Genomic DNA, 24,554 nt, shown 5'->3' with positions numbered 1-24,554 from the left:
TAACCCTTTGCCAGCCTCCCACTAAATCTGTCTATGTGTGGTTTTGCAGGCCCTTAAAACAACAGGGGCTAGGTATAATCCCCGTACCCCTGGGGGATGAGTACTTTCTCTCTCTCTCCTGCAATCTACAGGAACCGTACTGTCTCCCTCTGTCATAATAACTTCAGGGTTCCTTTTGCTTCACAGATGCGTTTCGTGAGATCCAGAAGTATGGAGTCGGGGAGCAAGTGGACCTGAAGAACAATCCGGTGGCTGTGGAACATATCCACATGAAACTGTTCAGAGCTCAGCGTAACCTGTACATTGCTGGCTTCTCCCTCCTCCTCTCTTTGTAAGTAGAACATTCTGATCTCCTTTTTAGGAGTCAATTCTATTAGGTGCAAGCTATGCGATGTGCCATTGCAGTGGCTTGGACATGCTGGCAATGGCACATCAGCTCGCACCGTCTCGCCCCTGAGTTGCAGTCTACTGTGGCTTCGAACAAAAATCAAAGTCCAGAACCTCCACTTACTCATGGCATGAGCCAACTCACTCCTAAATAATTCGACCCTGTAGTGCAGGGGGTTCCCAACCACTATCCTAAAGGTTCACTAACAGTCCAGGTTTTAAGGATAGCCATACTTCGGCACAGGTGTCTTAATTACTACCTCAGTTATTTGATTTAACAGTCTGTGCTCAAGCATGGATATCACTAAAACCTGGACTGTTCGTGTGCCTTGACTACTGAGGTTGGGAAACACTGCTGTAGTATCTAACACAGTGGTTCACTAACTGTGCACCGCGGCACCCTGGTGTACCTTGGAACACTTGAAGGGGTGCCTCAGGTTGGTGGTCCAGCACCAAATCAAATTCTTTATGGTCAATGTAATGTAAATAGGTGGACAAACAGGTTCAGTTATGTGGTGGACAGGTTTGCGCTTCTAAGAATGACATGTAAGCACAATTTATTTCACTTTACTACATTTATTCAGAATTTCTCAATAACAAATTTTTAGCTTAGGGGTGCCGTGAAAACCAGTGCTGATGCACTAGGACGCCCTGATTCAAAAAAGTTTGGGAACCTTTTGTCTAACGCTTCATTCTCTGCCTAATTATGTTGTGACCACATGGTGGCAGTAGAAGGTCTCTTACTATGTAGTCACTGTAATGTAATGCTCCAAATCATGGTCCTATCCACCAAGTGAAAATGTCACATGCACTGTAGTATTTTAAACCTTGTGTGCTCAGCCTAATCAGGGCAATATGTGATCCTACTACAGAAGCTTACACCAAAATGAATAGGGATTCTAGACACTATTGTTATATCTCCTTAACAGCCCATGGTAGACAAGATTGTGTTGCACGAAAATAATTTTACTACATTGTGTTTAACCATCACTTGATTCCGTTAATGAGCATAGAGTGTGGCCGTTTGAACCCTAAAATACATGTAGCGATAAACCTTCAATCAGTATGGAGTGCATTCTGTTTTAATTAGGTGAAGTTTTAACAATGTTTCTATTTCTGTTGGTTTCCCTTAAGGGGCCTATCCACTAGGCGACCTGAAAGACTGAACGTCTAGCGTTCAGACCTTCAGGTCGCCGAGGTGCGGTGCCTGCACTGAACGGCGTTCACTGAACGTCATTCAGTGCAGGAGCCCGACCACCTTTCTCTGAACATGCCGATCCTGACGTGCGTCATCAGGTTGACAGGCATGTTCAGTAGATAGTCGGGGTCGGCATGGACCCAGCGTGCATACGCATCGCTGGTCCTTGCCGGCTATACATTACTCGACTTTGTGAACAATGCGACCAAAACCTCCTGTTTTGGTCGGATTGTTCACAAAGTCGTGTAATGATTAGGCCCCTTTGCATGAGTTTTTGTCATTTTGTGTGCAGTTGGTCAATTTGTGCCACCACTTTTGGCTAGTCCTGCCGAGTTCCAGTTCCTCCAAAGCATGGTGACCATATTCTGTGCTCCTTCCTGGGTGTGGTGTTTTGAGTAGTTAGTGCCTTCAAGCTTGCTGGGATCTGGTGTCTATCTTGCAAGTTCACTTACTTCTTGACTGTGTTCTACAGCTATCCTGTTCCGGTGTGCCATATTGACGGAGCAGAGGTTCTGATAGGTATTTTAACCGTAACCCTCCCCTTAGTGCCTAACTCTAACTCTCCAAACAGCCTAACCCTAAGCTTCCCCTAGTGCCTAACCCTATTGTCTGCATTTCACATCTCAAATGTCTACATTGTGAACATGTCGCCATATCGACTACATAACTGTTGACATTACGGTCATCAACCTTGTTAATCTTCTGATTCCATCCCTCCTATTACTTTTCTGACAGATAAAGTGGGCACTTCCAGAGCATCTCATGCAAGGACTGCCATTCCCTGGGTTAGCTGCCACATTAGCTATCAAGTTCTACCTCCGTTCAGGCTCTAAAGATTTCTCATAGGAGGATGGTGTGATTCCTCAGGATCTTGCCTAGATGATTCATTCTATTGAGGAAGATTCCTTTCGAAGGCAGCTTGTTTTGGGGCTCCTGATCATTGGTCATTGTTTTAAGTGGAATGCAAAGCAACTGATTTTCCTTTCCCCTCAGTTGGAAGATTTTATTTGTGATGCATGAAGTACACGGGAGCATAAGTTCCAGGTTTGACGCAAATTAAAACTCTCTATCCTCTCCACAGTAAAGATATATTTAAATAGAAGTCTCCTTCCAAGGTAGATTCCCCCTCTGTGTGCTGTCCAAGGCCTGGGAAAGAGGCTTGTAGTCTAAGAAGAAGACTTTTAGACCATTTCTAGGAAAAGGTGGTATTCCACCCGAGCTGGTCAAGATTATTTAGAGCTCTTTCTGACCATTAATGTTTCCTGACCTAGGAGCTCCATATTTGCTCCTTTTTGGTCTGGAGGGAAGTCAGAGCGTTACACTTCCAGCAGACAATCCTTTGTCCCTCATGGAGGACCACAGAAGAAAATGGGGTTGGTCAGCAGTGCCATCTTAGATCTCATGAAGTCCCCACCAAGATGGCTATTCACCACCAACCTTCCTGGAGACCAAAATAAAAGTGTTGTCCTGGGAGACATTCAGTGCTTGATCTCCTCAGGTTTAGTTGTTCCAATCCCGGAAGAAGAAAGAATTGAGTTTTTACTCATATCTCCTCCGGGTTCAGGATTTAGTCATGGAGATGGTTCATCAACTTAAGGCAAAGGTCCCTGTTTCCTCCCCCATGTCTGACGTATGCCACTATTTTGGCAATTTCTAAATGGATTTTCATTGTCCTTCCTTAAAAGACATGGGGGCTTGTGTAATAGCCTGCAAAATGCGGGCACGAGAGCTATTTCAATGAATTTGCCCATAGTTTTAAAGCCGAATTAATTTGAAAGGAAAAACAATGTTGATTTTTCCATTTTATATGATTGCCGCTTTAAGAATATGGGCAGGCTTGCCAGAATCGTGCCACTGCTTGCATCTCGTAGGCAAACCAGCACATTAATCAGAAACTATGGTCCTTCTTGAGTTCAAAGCTTGGTGCTGACCTTCTGTTATTTGACAATTAGGACGATGAAGCGGTAACTTTGACACTGCTTTTGCCACACCGCTATTAGAGGAGTGACTGTTGAATCTTTGGGGACAATCTGATAAACTGGATGTTGAGACTTGCTCCATTTCAAGTTGAACTCAATCTGGAACGGAACTTGTACCACCTTAAAGGTGGAGACCATTTTCCCTAGGACTTTCAAGCAAAAGAGAAAAGACACCTGTTTGTCAGTTAACAGGGACGTCACAAATCCCACTGCATAGATCAATGTATCATCTTGTAAGAATACAATCTGACGCCAAACAGATGCTCCAGGCATACCAACCACTGGGAAGGTGTCAAGTTGGATTCTTGTAGTTAATGATCCAGCTGTGAGTTTCTAAGATGTGGAGATCAACCTGGTGTTGATCGACATTTATCGACAGTCTGAAGGTGTCCACATTTAACCATGTCATCCTAAGTATTTGTCTACATATTGGTTGTCAACTTAATGTCCATGTTGACATTTTGACTGTCGACTAGCTGACCAGATACCCAACTTTAGATATTAATCGATTTCTGGAAGAATAGGGCTCTCTTCACTCACTGAACATTGTCGGGCTTTTTAGGACCTATATTTTACTGAGCTGTACAAGGTGGTTACTTATAAGAAAGATTGGTTCGTTTCCAAGCAGACCATGGCTTGGAGGTTTACTTTGGTAATTGGCCAGGCTTCCATTGGAGCAGGCCTGTCTGTTCTGGGAAATGTCAGGGCACATTCTACTAGTATGGTGAATGCTATCTGGGTGGTGTGGTGTGGAGTCTCAGCTGGGTGGGACAGCCACTTTGTGGTCTTCTGTCTATTGCTTTCTTAAGGTTTTATAGGTTTTATGTGTTTGCCCTGGTTCTATGTAGTGTACCAATCCTTAGTCACAGCTTTTGGATGAAGGGACAAAATGGGCTTGGTATAGAGCAAGAGGAGTTTTAAGTCTGGGTAGAAAGTGCCCGTTCTCTGCTGAGAGGCTATACCCCGATGTCTCCAGTCTCCCCTCAGTGGATTAAAAGAAAATAAATTTAACAATTCTTGCTCCTATCCAGTAATTTAAAGCGCTGCCATTTTACACTGACCTGCATTGATTAACCTTTTGCATGGTTTATGTACCTTTTTTACTGCAAAGAATATATAGTCTTTACTTATAGAGCATGTATTGTAATTTAATATTTGCAAGTTGATCTATTTGAATTTTGATACGGCAACACTTTACAAATGGTATCCAGATAGAAGATCGACAATTAATAGGTCAACAGTCAATAGGTAGACCCCAGATGGTAGATGGGGGAAAGATGTTTTTTATGGCTTTTTCACCATTTTTAAGATTGGGGCCAGGCACCAGGGAGAGGGTTGGGGCGCCAGGCACCAGGGGGAGGGTTAGAATTAGGGTTGAATTATAAAAAAAAAAAGTCTTAACAGTTTTGAACCTGTCAACCATTTAACACTGTCAATCTTTTGTCCCTGTCGACCTATTGCATGTTGACCATTTGGTGTCGACCTATTGACTGTCAACCTTTTTATTGGCGATCTTTTATACAACACCCTTACAAACTTCACTATTGCAGCATTCAAACGACTTGTACAAGGTGTAGATTGATAGGTCTACATTCAGAAGTTACAATCAATAGGTCGACGCCAGAAGATTGATAGGGTTAAAAATGAAACTGGTAATTGGTTGACATGGTACGTGATTTTTTATTTTCGCCTAACCTAAAAAAATATGAGAACCTTTTTAACCTTCTTGACCTAGGTCACTGTCGACCAATTACGTGTTGACCTTTTACCCCTGTCGACATATTGACTGTTCACCTTGGGGTGTCGACCTATTGACTGTCTGCCTTTTTAGTGTAGACCTATACCATAGGTTTAGTAGTTCAAAATGTGGTCTGTATTTGAGAGAAGGTTTATAAGCCATGTGCATAAATGGTTAATTGTGACCTAAAACTGTGTTTTGGGGTTTATTTCTTTATTTTTATATTTTCCGTTTTACACACTAATCCATTTCACACCAAGCTGAGAACATTTAGCGAGTCCCTCAGGAAGTTTATTTTTGTGTGTCTGACAACTCTACTGGTCACGTGTGTACTGGCTTGTTAGCGTGTTGTGTACCCTTACTAGTGTTCTTGGAACTAGGGGTGGGCTTTCCAGGATGCAGGTCTTTCATAACATAAATGTTTATTATTCTAGTGAATGAATAGACTCTCACAGCCAAAGAAGTGTCATGAACTTGCTCTTCATTCCTTCGCTATTAGCTTGTTTTTGTTTTTTTGACCACCAGTTTGCAGCTTGAAATTGATGATCTGCATTCTGTGCTGGATTGCCAGCAAGGCAACATAGAAAGGGCATGTTCTGCTCTAGCAAGACTGGCAACAAGCTGTTGTGGTGCCACTATAATCTCCTTGTTAAATATTGATTTAGGAAAGGAGGAATCGTGTCCTTATAATCTCATTGGGTAACATCCATTTCATCCAATTGGGGGGGACACTAAGGGACCTTGGGATAGAAGTTCAGCCACAGATAATTTCTACACTAACCTCCTTCCCTTCTATACTGCTCTGCTGACAGGAAGCCAGTTCTAAGGGGCCCTCGTGAGTGCGTTGCATTTTTCCACAGCCCACTGCAGCAGCATTATCTGTTGCTTTTTAATCCGTTTATTATGTAACATTTTTGACCATTTAATCGCTGCAGTTTTACGGCATTTAAACAGTGCCAGGACTTATCAGATTCTGCATTAAAGCTGGGCAGTGCCTCCCTTAACTTCCAGTGCCCTTTCTCAGTTCCTATCAGTGCAGTACCAAATGCACAGATAATCGGGGGAACTGTTCTGTTCTCTCTCTCCATTGGAAGACTAAAACCGCTGTTGGCCTCTTTACTGAAACCTGCACAACACCCGTCGTTGCAGACCCCGTGGCACTGTAGGACCCGCGTCAGATGGGGGGGCCATCCTTGGGGATATGGCCAGGTCTGTGCTGGTCCCTGGGGGAAGGTGTTAAACACATCACAGCCAGCGCTACTGCTTCCTTACCGGAGTCTTATTCCCCGTGAGAAGCCCACCAGGACTGGCAGCCAAACAAGCCATATTCAAGCTGCTGTGGCAATAACCACGTCCCTAAGCAAGCATAAAAATAGAAAATACATCAGATGTTCTTGTATCAAGCCGTTTCTGTGCCTTGTGCAGGTTGATATTGCTGCAAGTGATGCACGTTGCACCTGCACAGATAACCTAGTGTGACAGCGTCTCTATGCGTTTGTTGTGCACGGATGGTTACAGCTCCTATTTCTGAAATCCAGCATACAGTCCAGATTGGAGGGGGGGTACAGAAACTTATACCAGGCAACTTGGTTTAACATTGTGTCATGTAAATTGCCTTGCATTGTCATTTCACTGTTAGCAGTTGTGCTGAATTACAAAGCACATAACACACTAATGTATTGCTGACTTGGATACAAGTCTTAATCTGGCTGCACACTATATAAGATTTTCCCTATTGATGCGACTAGACCAATTCAGACCAACCAAAACTATCCTGAAAACGGGCAATACACTCGACACACTACCCAATAATTTAGTTCCAAACTAACCCTTCAATTCCAAAATGTTCTCATCTCCATAGGGAGATGCTAATTAATTAGAATAGACTGGGCAGAGGTCTGTACACTTCACTTTCTGAATGATACCAAAAACGACGAGACCAACACAGGGCATGCAGCACACGCTCTATTGGGAGCCGAACCAACGGGCTTTAGACTGACCGTTGGGCCCTGGTGCTGCGTACACACAACACAATTATCTGCCCTATCTGACCGATACAGCCATGTCACGCCGAGAATCACAACCCAGCTTTACACCTACAGTGCAATAGAACAGCCAGCAGAGGACACACTTGAGCTGATTTGCTATCGGTGCAATATCTGTGGGATTAATGTTGCATATAATCTTCACTCAGCCTGTAAGTGAGTTATGCTTGTTACTAAAGTCTTAGGGGCATATTTATTAATTATGGGGTTTTAGACCCGACCATTAGAATTTCTTATGGCCGCGGGATAGTCGTTTGTGTGCACTCTTCAAAAACTGCTGTTTTCAGGGGGATATGATGCAAAGAATAATTGCTAAAGTGGCTCCGTAGCATTATTCAATTCTTGGTTCATTTCGATCAAATGTCTACCTGGCCTGGTAATCTCTTCGTTACATTGTTCTGCAGTTTTGAATTTCGAGATAAATAGATGTGGCTTAGATGAAACAGGCTGGCCCGTTAGTCCTAGTCACATGTGAACTGTCTACTACACACGTGTTACTGTTAAACACACTGTCTCTTTTTACCACAGCCTGCTGAGACGTCTGGTCACACTGATATCCAAACAAGCCACTCTCCTTGCGTCCAACGAGGCCTTCAAAAAGCAGGCTGAGAGTGCCAGCGATGCTGCCAAAAAATACATGGAGGAGAATGACAAGCTGAAGAAGGTATCAGACCCTGCTCTGCATGTTGGTGATGTCATCGGGGATATCCCTACTGATGAGTCCCAGGGGGAGGCAGCGGGGACCTGCAACAGAAATGTCACCTGTTATCAGATCCAATCAGCCACTAGTAGTCCCAGTTACACTGAAAGTGTACGATCTTCCTGTGTCAACCATAACCACTTATAGGGCTAATATTTTATTCCAAAAACCTCTCAGAAAATTTTGTGTTTTTATTGATTGAATTAGGTCAAGAACATCTATTTAAAACTTATGCAACACACTTTTTTTTTTTTTTAATTATTTTCTACTTCAGGGTCCATAGGGTATCCACAGGATACCTTGGGGTTTAGGTAATGACGTCAGGCATCGGGCACCATAGAGTTAAAGCTTTCAGCCTCCCAGGATGCACTAGGGTCCCCCTCCTATACCCCGCCCCCGAGCCAAGGCATCTCAGTTTAGTTTGGTGCCCGGCCGGAGTCGGATGCACCTGTTAGAGGGGGGCTAAGAAGAACCCCTGAAGCTTTGTACAATGCAGCTGTGGCTGCATATCTGGAAGTACAGCATGGACAGTCAGTGCTGACGTCCATGCTGTCTTCCCTACACCCCCGCCGGTACCAGAACGCCGGTACTGATCCGGGGATGCTGGTAAGCATCTGGGGTCACAGCTAGCGGTGACCCCAGATGTTTGGGACCATGGCCGGATCTAAGGGGGACAGCAAGGTAAGCAGCGGGGTCCCGCGGTGGGTCCCTGCTGAACATGGTCCACAGTCCCCAGGCAGGGGGCTCCCTGGGGACTGGCTGCAGCGTGGAGCCAGGTACTAACCTGCGCTTCCACTACCCCCCTGGGACAGCGGACCGTGGCTGAGTGGTAGCGCAGCGGCGTCCCAGGGTTTAAATGCATGCCAGGGGAGCGCGCCTTCCCTGTCTCACAGCTGGCGCCTCCCCCGCTGCACACAGCCCTCTCTGCACACGCCGACTGGCCCTGTGGCAGCGCTCCTCCCCCAGGCCGGCCTCCTCTGTGCTCCTCGGTGGCCATCTTATCTAACGCATGGTGAACGCTGCTGGAAGCCTGGAAAGGTGGCATCGCGGTCTGGGTGCCCCGGCATACCTCTCCTCCGTTAAGGTTCAAGTCAGTGTATGCAGCGCTGTGTCCTACCAGGCTCCTTGTCTGCGTAGTTGAGTAACACCGCTGATAGTGCAGGAATTCATTTTCTTTGCATTGTATGTGACTTCTGCTAGCGTCTGCTGCCTGTACTTTCATTTTCTACTATCGGCCATTTCACTGTCCCTGATCTCTTTCTGCTAAAGCCCTTGCGGTGCGGTGATTGCAGGGTGGTCTCTCACTATACTAAAAGTATCAATGAGAGGGGTCACATACTTACCATCATGTCTGAGAGTGACTTTCCTCTCCAGCTTAGGTGTACTACATGTAAGGTACCAATAGCGGAGGGGGAGGGTAGCGCGGAGGGGCTATGTCGGCAGTGTTATTTATTGGCGCGGCCAATTACTGTCACGGCCCCGGTACAGGAGCCGCCCTGGGCTTGTTTCGCCAAAGCACTTACAACCCTGGTGGGCCAGTTAGCTTCGCAGCCTGCTTTCTCACAGATGGGATTGTCCCAGCAGTCAGTGGTGTCGTCACCCATGCAGGGTTTCCCGAGACAATTGATGGTACCCCACAGCCTCCATATTACCCCTCCCCAAGTCTCTCAGGAACCTGCGTGGGTTAATTCGCTGACAAGTTCTGTACAGCACTTGTCGGACGTGTTACAAGGGGAGTCTTTGTTGCGGCCGGTGGCGTCTGTCTGCTCCTTATGAGGATGACGACGTGACGTCTGATGATGGGGAGATTCTGGATCTTTCTGACCAGGAACCTCTCCATACTAAAGAGGCGGACGCTAGGTCCAAGGTATATATTCCTGGACTTATTCGGGCAGTACGCACAGCTTTAGTGATTGAGGATGAAGAGCCTCCGGTGTCCAAATCTAAATATGCCTTTTTTAAGGATATTAAGGGTGACTTTCGGGTCAGTTAGTGGGCCATTTAGAGGAGGCGTGGAAACAGCCTAGCAAACGGTATCAGCCTCAGAGGCGCTTAGCGGTGGCTTATCCCTTTGCGGATAATTATTTTTCTAAGTGGGAGTCACCTCCACAGGTGGATTCTCATGTGACACGCCTGGTCCGTAGTGCTACATTGCTTCCATGTCTTCCTTGAAGGATTCTACGGACCGTAAGGTAGAGATCTGGCTAATGTCCGTTTATTCCCTTGCGGGGGGGGGGGCAACTAGGCCGGCTATGGCCATTTGTTGGGTAGCCAGAGCTATGGAGCGCTGGGCTGATAGGCGTCTTTCGATTCCGACTGTTCGGCTTAACAGTCCGAGTTGATGGGCAATATCCGGGATTCGGCCACTTATATCAATGAAGCGGCCTTGGATGTCAGTACCCTGGCGTCTCGGATTTCTTCAGCTGCGGTAGCTACTCGGCGCACCTTATGGTTGCGATCTTGGAAGGCGGACGCTGATTCCAAGAAGGGCTTGGAAGCTTTGCCTTTTTATGGAGAAGTCCTATTTGGTCCAGATCTGGACGAAATCGTAGCCACACTGGTGGCAGCCAAGTCGGCATGTCTTCCGTCTGCTGCCGTTCCTTCCAGTTCTGGTAGGTCGGCCTTACAGGGCCCAGGGTAGGCCTAAGACTCAGGGCTTCATTCAGAGGCGGTCGGAGGATGCAAGCGGTCGCTCAGAAACTGGGCGGCCGCTTGCATCCTGACCGGCCGCCTCTGTTTCGGTCGTTAGGCTGTGGGTTTAGACCCACAGCTCTAACGACCGCTAGGGTGATGGTCGCGATGGTCAAAGACAATCGCGACCATCGGGGCTTACGACGAGACCCTAGGGTAGGGTCTCACTTGTCGTAAGCCCCGGAGAGCTTCTGGCTCTGTCAGAGCCGGAAGCTCTCCACTGACATCACTACTGATGTCAGTGGGGCCTCCCCCAAACGGCAGGCGTTCCCAAGGGAACGCCTCCGTCTGGGCTGCCACCCCCCCGGCCCGCCTTCCAAACGGGGCGAGCTGTCAATCATCATCGACAGCTCGCCCCCTTTGGAAAGAGACCCGCTACGACCAGCGCTGTCGGCCGTAGCGGGTTTCACGCATGCGCAAGAAGGAGCCGGCTCCCTCGTGCGCATGCGCACTGGACAAACATCGAGGCGGCCGTGCGGTCTTCTATCAGACTGGAATAAAGCCGTGGAACTGCGGAAAGTTTTGCACACTATGCTCCAGGCTGGAGTTATAGTGCCTGTTCCATTCTCCCAGAGGGGCCAGGGTTTCTATTCCAATCTGTTTTTGGTGCAGAAACCCGATGGGTCGTATCGTCCGACTCAACAAGTCTTTGCGGGCTCTCTCCTGTAGACCCCTTTTTCTGATTTTTCATAGGAGCAGGGCGGTGCTGCGCACTCGTCCTGGTTTTCTTCCTAAAGTTGTTTCCAGTTTTCACATCAACGAGGAAATCGTTGTTCCGGCTTTTAACTCACCTGATCTTTCAGTGGGTGAGGCCACTTTGGACGTTGTGCGGGCCTTAAGGATTTATGTTGACCGCACTTCTTCTTTTAGGAAGTCGGACGCCTTGTTTGTCCTCTATGGCTTCCGTAAAAAGGGTTGGCCTGCTTCAAAGCAGACTTTGGCAGGCTGGATTCGTATGGCCATTTCAGAAGCTTATCTTCATGAAGGCCTTCCGGTTCCTTCCTCTGTGAGGGCTCATTCCACTAGGTCTGTGGGTCCTTCGTGGGCAGCTCGACGTGGTGCCTCTGCGGTCCAGATCTGCAAGGCTGCCACGTGGTCCTCTGTCCATACCTTTGTGAGGTATTATGCGTTTGACACCTTTGCCTCTCAGCATGCTTCCTTCAGGCGGCGGATTCTCCTTTCAGCACAGGAGCGTCCCCACCCTTGAAGGATACTGTTTTTGGACATCCCCAAGGTATCCTGTGGATACCCTATGGACCCTGAAGTAGAAAATATGAGATATGGTAAGAACTTACCTTTGTTATCTCTATTTCTACAAAGTCCATAGGGTTCCACAGGACTCCCGCCCTGTCGCACCTGTGCTGCAGATGGGCTTTGCTCTGGTCACCGGTTTTTCCGTCTCCCTCTGGTGAGAATGTGATTCTTGTGTGTGTCCAGATCTTTTTTCTCTCTCTTCCTTCTCCTCCTCCGGCCTATGGCTTGGTACGTAACTGAGATGCCTTGGCTCGGGGGCGGGGTATAGGAGGGGGACCCTAGTGCATCCTGGGAGGCTGAAAGCTTTAACTCTATGGTGCCCAATGCCTGACGTCATCACCTATACCCCAAGGTATCCTGTGGAACCCTATGGACTTCGTAGAAATAGAGATAACAAAGGTAAGTTCTTACCATATCTCATATTATTTAACACATTAATAGCAATTTATTTCTTTTTTCTTAATATATGATCGACAAACGAAACATCGTGCCATCGATAATCGGGCCATTACGACTTTACATTTCCCTGATGGCTGCTTATCTCTGCAGCTGCCTGGTATATACTGGGGCAGGGCGGCTCCTTCGTTACATGTCACTGGGCTGGCCGATCACTGCGCTCAGTGTTTTTCTGACAGATCTCTTGCACCCACCATGGAGCTGGCACAAGTGCCCATACTAATGATGAAGGCTGTGTCTGCAGATGCTGGAACAGTGGGTGGGATAGGCTTGCACTCTCAGTAGCACAGATTGTCGCATTAGTATGTGAAAGTAAGTACTGTGCCACTGCCTTTGGGGAAAGTGCACCTGACTCGGAATCGGGCCCCATGTGAGCAAGTTTAAGGTAACCACATACTACCAGTTATACCTAATTACTTGCATATGGTTTAGTTTGTGGGAAACAAAAGTCCAATCCTGCCCTAATGGAATTGCTGTAATAGTTTATATCGCTGCTCTTATACCCATGTTGGGTATGGGATGCCGTTGCCGGCATCCGGCTAGGTTACCAGGCCAGCGGCTGTAGGTAAGTATCCTAACCCCTAACCATTCCACCACGGTGCCTAAACCTAACCTCCCCCCCTCCCCATAATGCCTAACCCTCCCCCCAACCCCGCTACTTACCGTCAGGGCTCCGATTGTCGCGATGCCGGCGACGGTTTTCCGATAGGTTTCTGGATTCCGGCGTCGGCATTCTGTTCGCCGGAATCCCCGCTGTCATGATATAGCCGCCCAAGCTCCTGACCAAGCTGCAGTGTCCAAAAAGTTTGTAGTTCAGTCATAGGAAGGAAATTGTGGGTTGGCCGACCAGATTGAAATTGTGTTTTGTTGAGGGATCACACACTTTATGTAGCCTAAATTGCTCAGAATTCGGCTACTTCGGATGTCCTTTTGGTCACCAATGCAATAGAAAATGTGTGTTTTTTGTTTTGTACCCAAGAAAGCAATTTGCTCTGTATCTGTGTGGCTAACTCTAAAATAATCTAAGTATGACAAGTATATAAAACATCACATATAAGACTGTTAAGGTTTGAACTGGGTTTATTAACATTTCAGTGACTAGAACTCCTCTCTGTCTCCTCTTTGTCCAGCAACTGAAAGCCGCTGGGATTGAGGTTCGTGACATGCCGGAGACCAATGCCGAGGAGGAGAACAAGAAGCTCCAAGGAGAAGTCCGGAAACTCAAGGAGGAGCTGGAATCCACCAAGAAATGTAAATTGCTTCTAGTAACTCCCTTGGGCTGTAAACTTGCTCACCTTTGTCATCTATTAGCAATAATTGTCTTGCACAGAACTTCTGTCCCATCAATATATAACTGAGAACACCTGTCCATGTCATGCCCTTCAGTTTATAATCCGACACGTGTATGAAATACAAGGGCATATTGCTGATTACAGCAACAGAATGATCATGTCCCAATGAACCTGCCAAGGGAAAAGGTCACTTTGCCCTCAGAGCTTAGAAACCTGAGACATGTTGGTGGAAATTTTGGTTTCCTTAATAAACAGAGGGACTGATTCAATTTGGTGCGAAGGGGACGATGTTGACATAGCACCGCATCTCATTGCCCTGACCTTGCATATTTTTCTAACAGTGAGTCCAGGAGTTCGGCATAGAGGTGCACTGACTCGTGGGGCGAGTCTAATCGAATCGACCCTAAAGTGTCCGTTTGTAAACCAGCCATTACACCATCACTTACAGCTGTTTTCGAGCGACGGTTGTTTTGTGAATGGTGGAAAGTATATTTCTGGTATCTGTCCTGCTGAAAGTCACCTGGTCTAGAACCGTAAAAGCCAAGGCTGTCACAAATAAGTTGGCATGCACGTGCCGGCGGTTCAAGCAAGTAGGCAAGAAAAGGTCTCCATCAGTACGAGATGAAAACATCGAACCCAATATTAGTGTGCAAGGTTAGTGCCAGCGGAGTCACCTTATTGTATGAGGTGTTTATCCACTATGTACGAGTACTGTTTTCATTTGAAACACTGGTACTTTTTTGGTGGCAAGAGAACATTGTGACTCACCCAATATAGGTGACAAACTGGCATTTACTCGCTCTCGAGTGTCCACTGACAGGCACTTCTTATTTCTTTTTAAATGCCAAGTCCTTTTTGCCCTTCCAAGGTTAGACATTTGACCGTCGTGTTCAGTCACCTCCAGCTTGACGCTTCAAATTGCAAAACAAATATGTTCTTGAGCACAGATACCTATTGACCTGTCTATAATTTCACTTGACAGAGCTGAGTTATGGCCTCTCCCCAGTTCCTGGAAAGTCTGTCCCCATGGCTAGCACCTAAAGGTTAAATGTTTTTTTTTTTTATGTCCCCTTGAATATATGATGGATCTCTAATGCCTTTTTAGGGTTTACATTTTACTTTTATTTTTTAGTTGTAGCCCCTTTTATAAAGTTTAAGGCAAAATAACTTCTTCATCAGGCCTGCCCTATACATATATAGCACATACCCTCCTCCCAAGTAGCTCCTTGTTACCTGAATCAGGACAGTAAATCTCGGCACTGGCGGACACAGTGTGCCTATGGCTGGCTGCAGGGCCATCTGTATTTTCTGCATGATTGCTGCAGGGATTTCTGCCACAAATATTATTAAGCGTTCTCTCGGATTCAGGTAGCAGGTCCTTACAGTGCAGGATTGGTTAGGAAGGTTTGTTTACGGATTAGGATTCTTTTTTTTTTTTTTTTTTTTTTTTTTATTTGTGTCGTAAGCATTTGCTCTTCAAGATAAGTATATATTATAACAGTGTATATTGTTTTCTGCTAACTAGTATAATATGGGAGTTTGCCATCCCCATCACCCTTTACAAAAAGTAATGGGATATTGCCAAATATTGTTTCAGGGGCTAACTCAGGATTTTTACGTGGGTTTTATGAATGCTTGATTTAGGAACAAAGTGAAAAAAAAAAATGCTGCAATGAGACTAAAGCAGACACTTTTTGAGTAGTTTGATTGTTTAACGCACATACAGTTGAGTCCAAGAGTGTTGCTTTATGTATATGCTGATGAGCTGTTGCTTTATGTATATGCTGATGAGCTGTTGCTTTATGTATATGCTGATGAGCTGTTGCTTTATGTATATGCTGATGAGCTGTTGCTTTATGTATATGCTGATGAGCTGTTGCTTTATGTATATGCTGACGAGCTGTTGCTTTATGTATATGCTGATGAGCTGTTGCTTTATGTATATGCTGACGAGCTGTTGCTTTATGTATATGCTGACGAGCTGTTGCTTTATGTATATGCTGATGAGCTGTTGCTTTATGTATATGCTGATGAGCTGTTGCTTTATGTATATGCTGATGAGCTGTTGCTTTATGTATATGCTGATGAGCTGTTGCTTTATGTATATGCTGATGAGCTGTTGCTTTATGTATATGCTGATGAGCTGTTGCTTTATGTATATGCTGACGAGCTGTTGCTTTTATTTTATCTGATTATTCTACTACATCTATGCCGGTTGTCCTTCAGCTGATGTTCACATTTGCTATTTTTTTCTCGCCTGACCACAAACTGGGAGAAATCTCGTATATCCTTCCCCTTCGAGGGTCCTGCCCAGGTAGCCCTTTAATAACTCTGCCTCTTCGTTGGGTTTAAGTATTTGGAAATTGGTATTAGCAACTCCTCATCGGATTATATTGCCCTAAATGTCCAGCCACAGTTGACATAAAGGCCAAAACCCGATCTTGGAGTAAATTACCCCTTACATTAACTGGTAATCAACCTGGTAAAGTTGGTGATCCAGCCTAAGCGTCTATATACAGATGGGTCCTCATACATTTAGCCTCCTTGCTCATTGAACAGCTCTTCTAGTCGCGCCATGCTGTCTTTTGTGCGAGTTTTACCTTCAAATGCATCTTATTCGCACAGTGATGCGAATAGATAGCACAAGCAGTTTTTGCTGATTAAAATGATATGCAGCATGCCTGTGTTCTGTGTGTGTGCGGTTGTATCTGCATACGAAATGCTACGTTAGTGTTACAGCCGCTGTCACGGTAACGTAGCATTTCGCATGTAGATACACCCGCACTCGCTCAGAGAACATAGGCATGCCGCATATCATTTGCACAAGCAGCTTCTGTGGATTAAATCTATCAGCATCGCTGTTTGAATAAGATGCATTTGAAGGTAAAAAGTTGCACAAAAGATGCTCGGCGCTACCAAGTCACACTGAGCTCCCGCGTTATATGTGTTGCACGACTTGTAGCGCACGGAGGATAATTTATGTGGACACATCTGTATTTTCCTCCAGTCCTCTATTTATCTTCCAATATCATTATTCCACAAGGCGGAGGGCTTGGTTTCCTCTCTGGTCTGGGTGGATTAATGAGCTTGAATTAGTTACAATACTCTTACAAGAGCGATATCTGATGGAGGTCTGGCATTGCCGCATTTTCAGTTTTACTACTAAGCGGCTCAACTATCACACTTGAGGCTGCAAGATACCTCAGTAAATGCCCTTCACGCTTTGCTAGTCGCTCAGGCAACGCCGAGACTTACACCCTTGCAGGCCCTATTGGCCAATAAGGAATAGACTAGGCCCCCAGCTCCTTTTACAAGCTGTTAAACTATGGGTGCTGGTTAATAAACTCCTGGGTTTCACAGACATTGACCCTGTTACACCACCTATGGAATGCTAAAGCGTTGCCGGAACGATCATCCTTAGAGGCGGAAGCAGTATGGGGTAACAGAGGAATAACTGTGTTGAGACAGGTCTGACGATAATGTTCTAAAATCATTTACCTAAGAGTGTTGCTTGGCAACACTAGTGAATTAAGAGTAATCGAATATATCTAAAAGGGTAAAATGTTATTTCTTATGCTAAAATTATTTTTACCTGCGGTGACGTTTTCTACATCCACCACACAGTGTTATGCAGCAAGATATGTACACTTACCATAGAGACTGTAGTTCTCACTGAAACTACCACATGGTCAATGCCACCGTCTGGAGCGCAACTTAATTAATGTTTCATGTTTTCCAGGTTACACACATTGGCCCTCATTCAGAGGCGCTTGCTTTGAATCAGGGCGGCCGCTTTTTTTTTTTTTTTTATCCCGGCCTAATGGCTGCTCGCTAAGCTGTGGCTGACCACCCACAGCTTTTGCGAGTGGCCAGGTGATGGTCGCGATTATCCGTTGTGGTAGGGTCTCATCTGCCACAAGCCCCAGTGAGCTTACTGCATAAATAGAGCAGGAAGCTCATTACTGACATCACTCGTGATGTCAGTAGGACTGCCCGCAAACGGCAGGCATTCCTTCAGGAACGCCTCCGTTTGTCCAGCCACCCCCCCTCCCCGCCTACAAAACAGGGCGAGCTGTCTATCAACATCGACAGCCGCCCCGTTTGTAGCGAGCCCCGGAGCGATTGAATTCCTCACTCGCTACGGGGCTTGCGTGTGTGCAGTGCCCCACCATCGACCCGCTTGCGAGCGCATAGCGCTTACGAGCGGGTCTGAATGAGGTCCATTGTGTTTCAGTCCTTAGTATTAATACTGTAATCTTACAAATATACCACCACAGCCAATATTACACATACCCATGCTTATGGTTGACTCCAACTCTACAACCTAAAAGAAACCCAGCTTGTGCAGGGGCTGCTGACAAAATGTGAGGGGATACACAGACAGGCCGGAGACACAGACCCCCTGGCAAGACAGACACAAACACAAGGAGGATTCAGTGACAGACACACTGTAATGTTTGCAATGTCAGACAGATGGAGACCCAAGCGGGACTGAGGGACAGCCATATTGACCGTGCTAGACGACAGGCTCTCACAGGGCAGAGACACACACTGGCAGTGGTCACTTGCCCTCTTTTTTCCCAGTGGATCCAACAGCTAGAGACACCCCTGGAGGGAGTTCTCTCCTCCCAGAGCCATTGGCTGGGCGCCTCATGATGACATAGAGGAGACACTCTGAGCACGATTGGTCTGTTCTGCAGCTTCCTGAACTAATCCTCTTGTCTGCTGAGAGACTCCTGCAGAGCCCGTAGCTCCTGCATGTCAGGGAAGGTATACAATCCTTATCAGCTCCCAGGGAGGTTTCTATGCAACAGGAACCCTCATAAATGTGCCTCGGTGTAACTATCACAATTTGTCATCGGTTAAAGTGGATGGCTCAAATTCTATTGCTAAGCTGTACACTTTAACAGCAGGGCACTTTCTCAGGAATGGGGTGTGACTGACAGACATTTTATTGTGCACGCCTCTCTATAGGGCAGTTTTCTATTGAGTTATGTGGCCTTGACAAAGGCTTTATATTTCCTTCAGGGTCATTCTAAGCATTACAACAAGGGCATTTTTATGTGAAGATTTTGCAATAACAGTAGCATCTCAGAGACTTCCCACTTTGGTTTTGTATTCTAGCATATGGGTCACCATTTCCAAGTTAAATACTCTGCATTGGTACAAGAGTATATAAAGGAGGCGACACATGCAACTAAATGAAAAAAACATATTTCATTCATACTTGAGTTTCTCTTCTTTTTCTAGGCCTGGTTAGAATTGCCTGTTGTACCATAGTCCTGCTTCATGGCTGCTTCTTATAAGCTCAGAAGTCATTAAGGTTTGTCATGTTGCACCAAGGTTTGGTAGTTATGTCATCATCCACACTTGAATGTGTGCCAGGCACAAGAATAGACCAGTGTGACACATTAAGACACCGATGTTACTCTCCATCCTCTCTGAAACACCATATCGTGTTTTGTATTCCATTCTCAAACCCAAGTCCAGGTTAAACTTGGTGGCAAATAAAATCATTCTGTTTTTTTGAACCTGTTGGAGAAAAAAAAGCTTTGCCAGACTTGTTTTGCACATTAATTACTAGATAAAGTTATCCGTATTCTTTTCTTTCTACAGCTCTGCAGAAGTCTGAGAACGAGGTGTTTGCTATCAAAAAGCAGAGTGAGGGCTTAACCAAGGAATATGACCGGCTCCTGAGCGAGCATGCCAAACTGCAGGTGAGTGTTTGGTCTCCCCGCTACACTCCACATTATACATCCAGGAATGTAGAGGGGAATTCAATTAGAGGCGAAAAGCCATATTCGCCTGTTTTTTTGTGAAAAAATCGCCTAAAAAAAAATTCGCCAAATTCAATTCCAGGACAATTTCGCCTAAGTGGAAACAATTCTCCAAAAATGATTCTCCAATCAATAGCTGGTGAAAAGAAATGCAAAATCTTTATTTTGGGGTGCAAACGTGGGGAAACAACTCAGACCCCTTGGGACAGCCCCCCAAAGGACAAATACGCAAAAAATACAGAACTAAAACCTAAGAACACCCCGAAAAAGACATGTCATTTTTGGGGTGTAAATTTAAAAAGTGGGGGGATAAACATTAAAAGTAGCGAAAAAGACTTCTTGGGGATCCACAAGTATGGGTCAGGTGTTTTTGGGATTGCAGGTGCATGCAGCAGGTGGATTTTTCACATTTTTTAAAAGTTCACTTTAGAGACATAAAAACATGCTAGCACCCATTTTCAAGCTCCCCAAATTTGTCTGGACTACTTATTTTCACCAAAAAATACAGCTTTATGCCATTCTTCACCACTTTTACATAAACGCTAATAGCAAGCAATTTACACAACTTAAGTACGCAAAATAGTTTTATTAGGGCTATTAGTACACATTTATATTGATTCCCTATGTTAGAGCATCTTTTTCTGGGGTACAGACTGATTTCCCCAATTCTTTCAGTACTTTTCACCTGTTCCGCATTCGCCTATTTCCGTGTTCGCCTGTTTTGCAATTGAATTAGGCGAAAAGCGGGGACGAGCACTGAATAAATTCGCCTCTGAAACAGGCGAATGAAACGAACAGTCGGACAGGCGAAAACTTCGCCTCTAATTGAATATGGCTCATAGTCCCATAACGGCAGCAACGGTTTCAGACCTATTCAGTCTTTTTTAAGCTGCTGAAAGCATATCCTTGCATAAGAAGCAGCAACATAATATGTCTGGTTAAAAAAGTAGCAATAGAATTCTCTGCCCCATTTATCAAGGAATCTAATACCAGCGGCATATTTTGTTTAGTATCGCAGTGATACTAATGAATATGCCACTGGTATACATCATTACTTGCCTTCGGCGATGTACAGCGATGTCCTCTGCTCACCTGCTGGCAGCCTATATCTGCCACCGACGGGCTACTACGTCTTGCTCGAGGGTCAGACTGCGCATGACTGGTTTACCCCGTCAGCAACTGAGACGCTTCGCTGCTGCCGGGTCCACATTGCCAGCAATGGGGATTGCATCGCTCTCGCCATTTAAAGATGGCGGGAGCAATGCAGTGACAAACAGCGGTAATCTATACCGCACAAATTAAGTATTTTACTTTGGGTACAGTTGAATGGTTCAGACCTTTTCACACTTTAAAGTCCATTGCAGACATAGGTATATATTTTTTAAAATTGAACAACGATCTTATCATTGTGTAACTCTGTAGCTCTTGTGGTGCAGATAACATTGCCTAGTGTTTCCTAAATACCTTAGATAACAAGACCCCTTAATCATAAGATAGAATAAAGAAACCAGACGTGTTTTTATTGACCTTCCTAGTAAGACAAATAGCTAAATCAATCCTCTTTCATTGACGGCTAGGAAATTCCTATGCTACGGTGTAAAGTGTTGACCAGTGACTGATTTCTACTGTACAATAGATTAAAGCTCCTTGTTTGAGCTTTAAGGACCTGTGAGTGCCGCAGTTTTTTGCCTCTGGTATATGTTGGTATTTTGTGTACCCGCTGAGGGCACCTGGGCATTTGTACATAGATACCTGCGGAGTGGCGACTTTACATTTATATGTATGTATGTGTATATATATAATATTTGACTGTTTATTTCAAATGTGTCGTTTTTAATTTACTTTTTTGTATCTTTCTGGTTTGCTTTGGTGTTTTCAGCCAAAAAATTTTATATCCGCTAAACAGTGTTTTTGTTTTTTATTGGCTTTTACCTAGAACTCTTCAAATGATACATTTGTATCCAATGCAAAAATGTAGCTAATGTATTTTCTGTTTCATCAACCCCCCCAAGGGCAACAAAACTAAACAAATGTTGGTATGTTGTGTTTTGAACAATTATACCCATCTGGCCATTTTCCTACAAGAATAATTTATAGCCCCTTTTAGTGGGTGAGTTGGGGGAATGTTGATAGGCAACAAAGTAAATATGCACTCAGTGGCCAAATTATTATGGTCACCGGGCTATTTTATACAAAGTGGCTATTGTGCAGACACTGCTGACTTATGCTGGCCATACATGCTACAATTATCGGGACGATCCGCCCGATATCGGCAGATCGCCGCGATAATTGTAGAGTGTGGGGGGGCGACCGAGGGTTAAATATTGCTTGGTCGGGCATGCTGGATTGTCCAGCATGCCCCGTCCGATGCGATATTTCCCGTTAAACTGTCGGGCGCATCGGGCAGTGTATGCCCAGCGCAGCCGACAGACCGACATTTCCTGTGTACGGAAGGAACAGGGAAATGTCTCCTCTCCCGGGGGTCTGTGTTCGTAAATGACTACTGGATGCTCGAGTGTAATGCAGTGTGGGTAGACCTGTTCAGTCCAACAGTGCTTCAAATTACAGATCTGAATCAAGGACCGATTCAAAAGGCCTTTCGGCAAACGGTGCACCGCATATTACATTGTATGGGCTACAAAACCAGAAGGCCTGTCTGTACGCCATTGCTATCTGCTGCAAATAGGGTGGAACGTTCCCAGTTTGCTCAGGAACACAGGAATTGGACAGTAATAATAGGAAATGGTCATGTGGTCTGATGAATCGCGTTTTCAGTTGCACCGGCAGGTTGAGAGATACGGAGACGGTAACACAAAAGCATGGATCATTCTTGCGTTATCAGGCTTGTCGGAGGCATTATCGTATAGGGCATGTTTTCATGGGAGTTTCTAGGCCCATTGATCCGTGTAAACAGTTAGTGGAATCCATGCCTAGAGGAATTAAAGCCACTAAGGAGGGAATCCAATTGCAGGTGGGTTTTTAAAAAAAAAAAAAAAAACACCAGCAGCGTGGGGTTTTTTCCTGCAGACGCAGGGATTTGCTATTCAATTTAGATGCCTAAAAATGGGACGCAGTGATTTCTATAGAGATGGCCGCATCTTTTTGTTTTCTCGCACCTCGAGAGGAAGTGTGATTTTTCCTAAAATCATTAATTTTTGGAAAAATCTGCGGAGTTGTGATTTGGGAGCAAGATTGAGGTCTAGGATTTCAGTTTTATACTGGGTTAATTTTTAAATTGGTGACTTAGTTTAAAATAAGAAAATATCCTTTTCAGTGATCACCTGCGTAGAGTGGCACTTTATACTTTGAGAGACAAACTTAAGAGGCAGGACTCAATTAATACTGAATATCCATGGAGGGAAAGGGCATCCTTGTTCTGTTGTAGTTAAAACGTAAGAGATAATGCCATGAGTTAATACAGTAATGGTCCCTATGTCCCCACCACATAGGAACATTACCACAATATGCCATATATCCACCTACACTGTACGTATCTATAGAGGTTCAAGCGCTGAGTGCACTATTATCCTGTTTACCGGTAATTGACATCTTTCCTAATTAGCAACTCACCTCGCACTAATAGGAGTTTCCCAGTGCGCAGTGTCCATTCGTGATTATAAGTTAACAGCGTAACTGTGGGATGATCATATAGCCTAGAGACTCCTGAAAAAGCCACCCTCAAACGCGAGTGGAGGGTTTAGCTTTTGTTTTTTTGCATGAAGGCCAAAGATCCAATCTGCCTTTAACAGTGCATTCGGAAAGTATTCACAGCGCTTCACTTTTTTCACATTTTGTTATGTTACAGCCTTATTCCAAAATGGAATAAATTGATTTTTGTCCTCAAAATTCTGCACACAATACCCCATAATGACAATGTGTAAAAAGTTTGAGATTTAATTAAAATATAAAACTAAAAAATCACATGTGCATAAGTATTCACAGCCTTTGCCATGAAGCTCAAAATTGAGCTCAGGTGCATCCTATTTCCACTGATCATCCTTGAGATGTTCCTACAGCTTAATTGGAGTCTACCTGTGGTAAATTGAGGAGTTTGGACATGATTTTGAAAGGCATACACCTGTCTATATAAGGTCCCACACTTGACTGCATGTCAGAGCACAAACCAAGCATGAAGTCCAAGGAATTGTCTGTAGACCTCCGAGACAGGATTGTCTCGAGGCACAAATCTGGGGAAGGGTACAGAAAAATATCTGTTGCTTTGAAGGTCCCAATGAGAACAGTGGCCTCCATCATCCATAAATGGAAGAAGTTTGGAACCACCTGGACTCATCCTAGAGTTGGCCGGCCGTCTAAACTTGGCGATCGTGAGAGAAAAGCCCTAGTCAGGGAGGTGACCAAGAAAACGATGGTTACTCTGTCAGAACTGCAGCATTTCTCTGTAGAGAGAGGAGAACCTTCCAGAAGGACAACCATTTCTGCAGCAATCCACCAATCAGGCCTGTATGGAAGAGTGACCAGATGGAAGCCACTCCTTAGTACATGGCAGCCCGCCTGGAGTTTGCCAAAATGCACCTGAAGTACTCTCAGACCATGAGAGACAAAATTCTCTGGTCTGATGAGACAAAGATTTAACTTTTTGGCGTGAATGCTAGGCGTTATGTTTGGAGGAAACCAGGCACCGCTCATCACCAGGCCAATACCATCCCTACAGTGAAGCATGGTGGTGGCAGCATCATGCTGTGGGGATGTTTTTCAGCGGTAGGAACTGGGAGACTAGTCAGGATAGAGGTAAAGATGAATGCAGCAATGTACAGAGAGATCCTGGATGACAACCTGCTCCAGTGCGCTTGCGACCTCAGACTTTGGCGACTGTTCATCTTTCAGCAGGGCAGTGACCCTAAGCACACAGCCAAGATATCAAAGGAGTGGCTTCAGGACAACTTTGTGAATGTCCTTGAGTGGCCCAGAGATCTGAGAATGGCTTCCCAGCCAACCTGATGGAGCTTGAGAGGTGCTGAAAAGAGGAATTGGCGAAACTGTCCAACGATAGGTGTGCCAAGCTTGTGGCATAGTATT

At 45.3% G+C, this 24,554-nt stretch overlaps 1 protein-coding gene across 3 annotated transcripts in view; it reads left to right on the top strand.

Moving 5' to 3' along the window:
• The window catches only part of BCAP31 (B cell receptor associated protein 31), a 71,402-nt gene that overhangs the window by 28,242 nt on the left and 18,606 nt on the right, over positions 1-24,554 (top strand). For all 3 annotated transcript variants that reach the window (XM_088468611.1, XM_088468528.1, XM_088468474.1), the window contains exons 4-7: positions 187-331; positions 7,876-8,011; positions 13,579-13,699; positions 19,357-19,457. In XM_088468611.1, the coding sequence (XP_088324737.1) occupies positions 187-331; positions 7,876-8,011; positions 13,579-13,699; positions 19,357-19,457 (503 nt within the window). The remainder of the gene's footprint in view (positions 1-186; positions 332-7,875; positions 8,012-13,578; positions 13,700-19,356; positions 19,458-24,554) is intronic.

Source organism: Taudactylus pleione, unplaced genomic scaffold, assembly GCF_031769625.1.
Source record: "Taudactylus pleione unplaced genomic scaffold, aTauple2 ptg000002l, whole genome shotgun sequence".
In the NCBI taxonomy this organism is placed as follows: Eukaryota; Metazoa; Chordata; class Amphibia; order Anura; family Myobatrachidae; genus Taudactylus; species Taudactylus pleione.
Note: the sequence above shows the minus strand (reverse complement) of the source record. Positions and strands in the feature narration are given on the sequence as shown.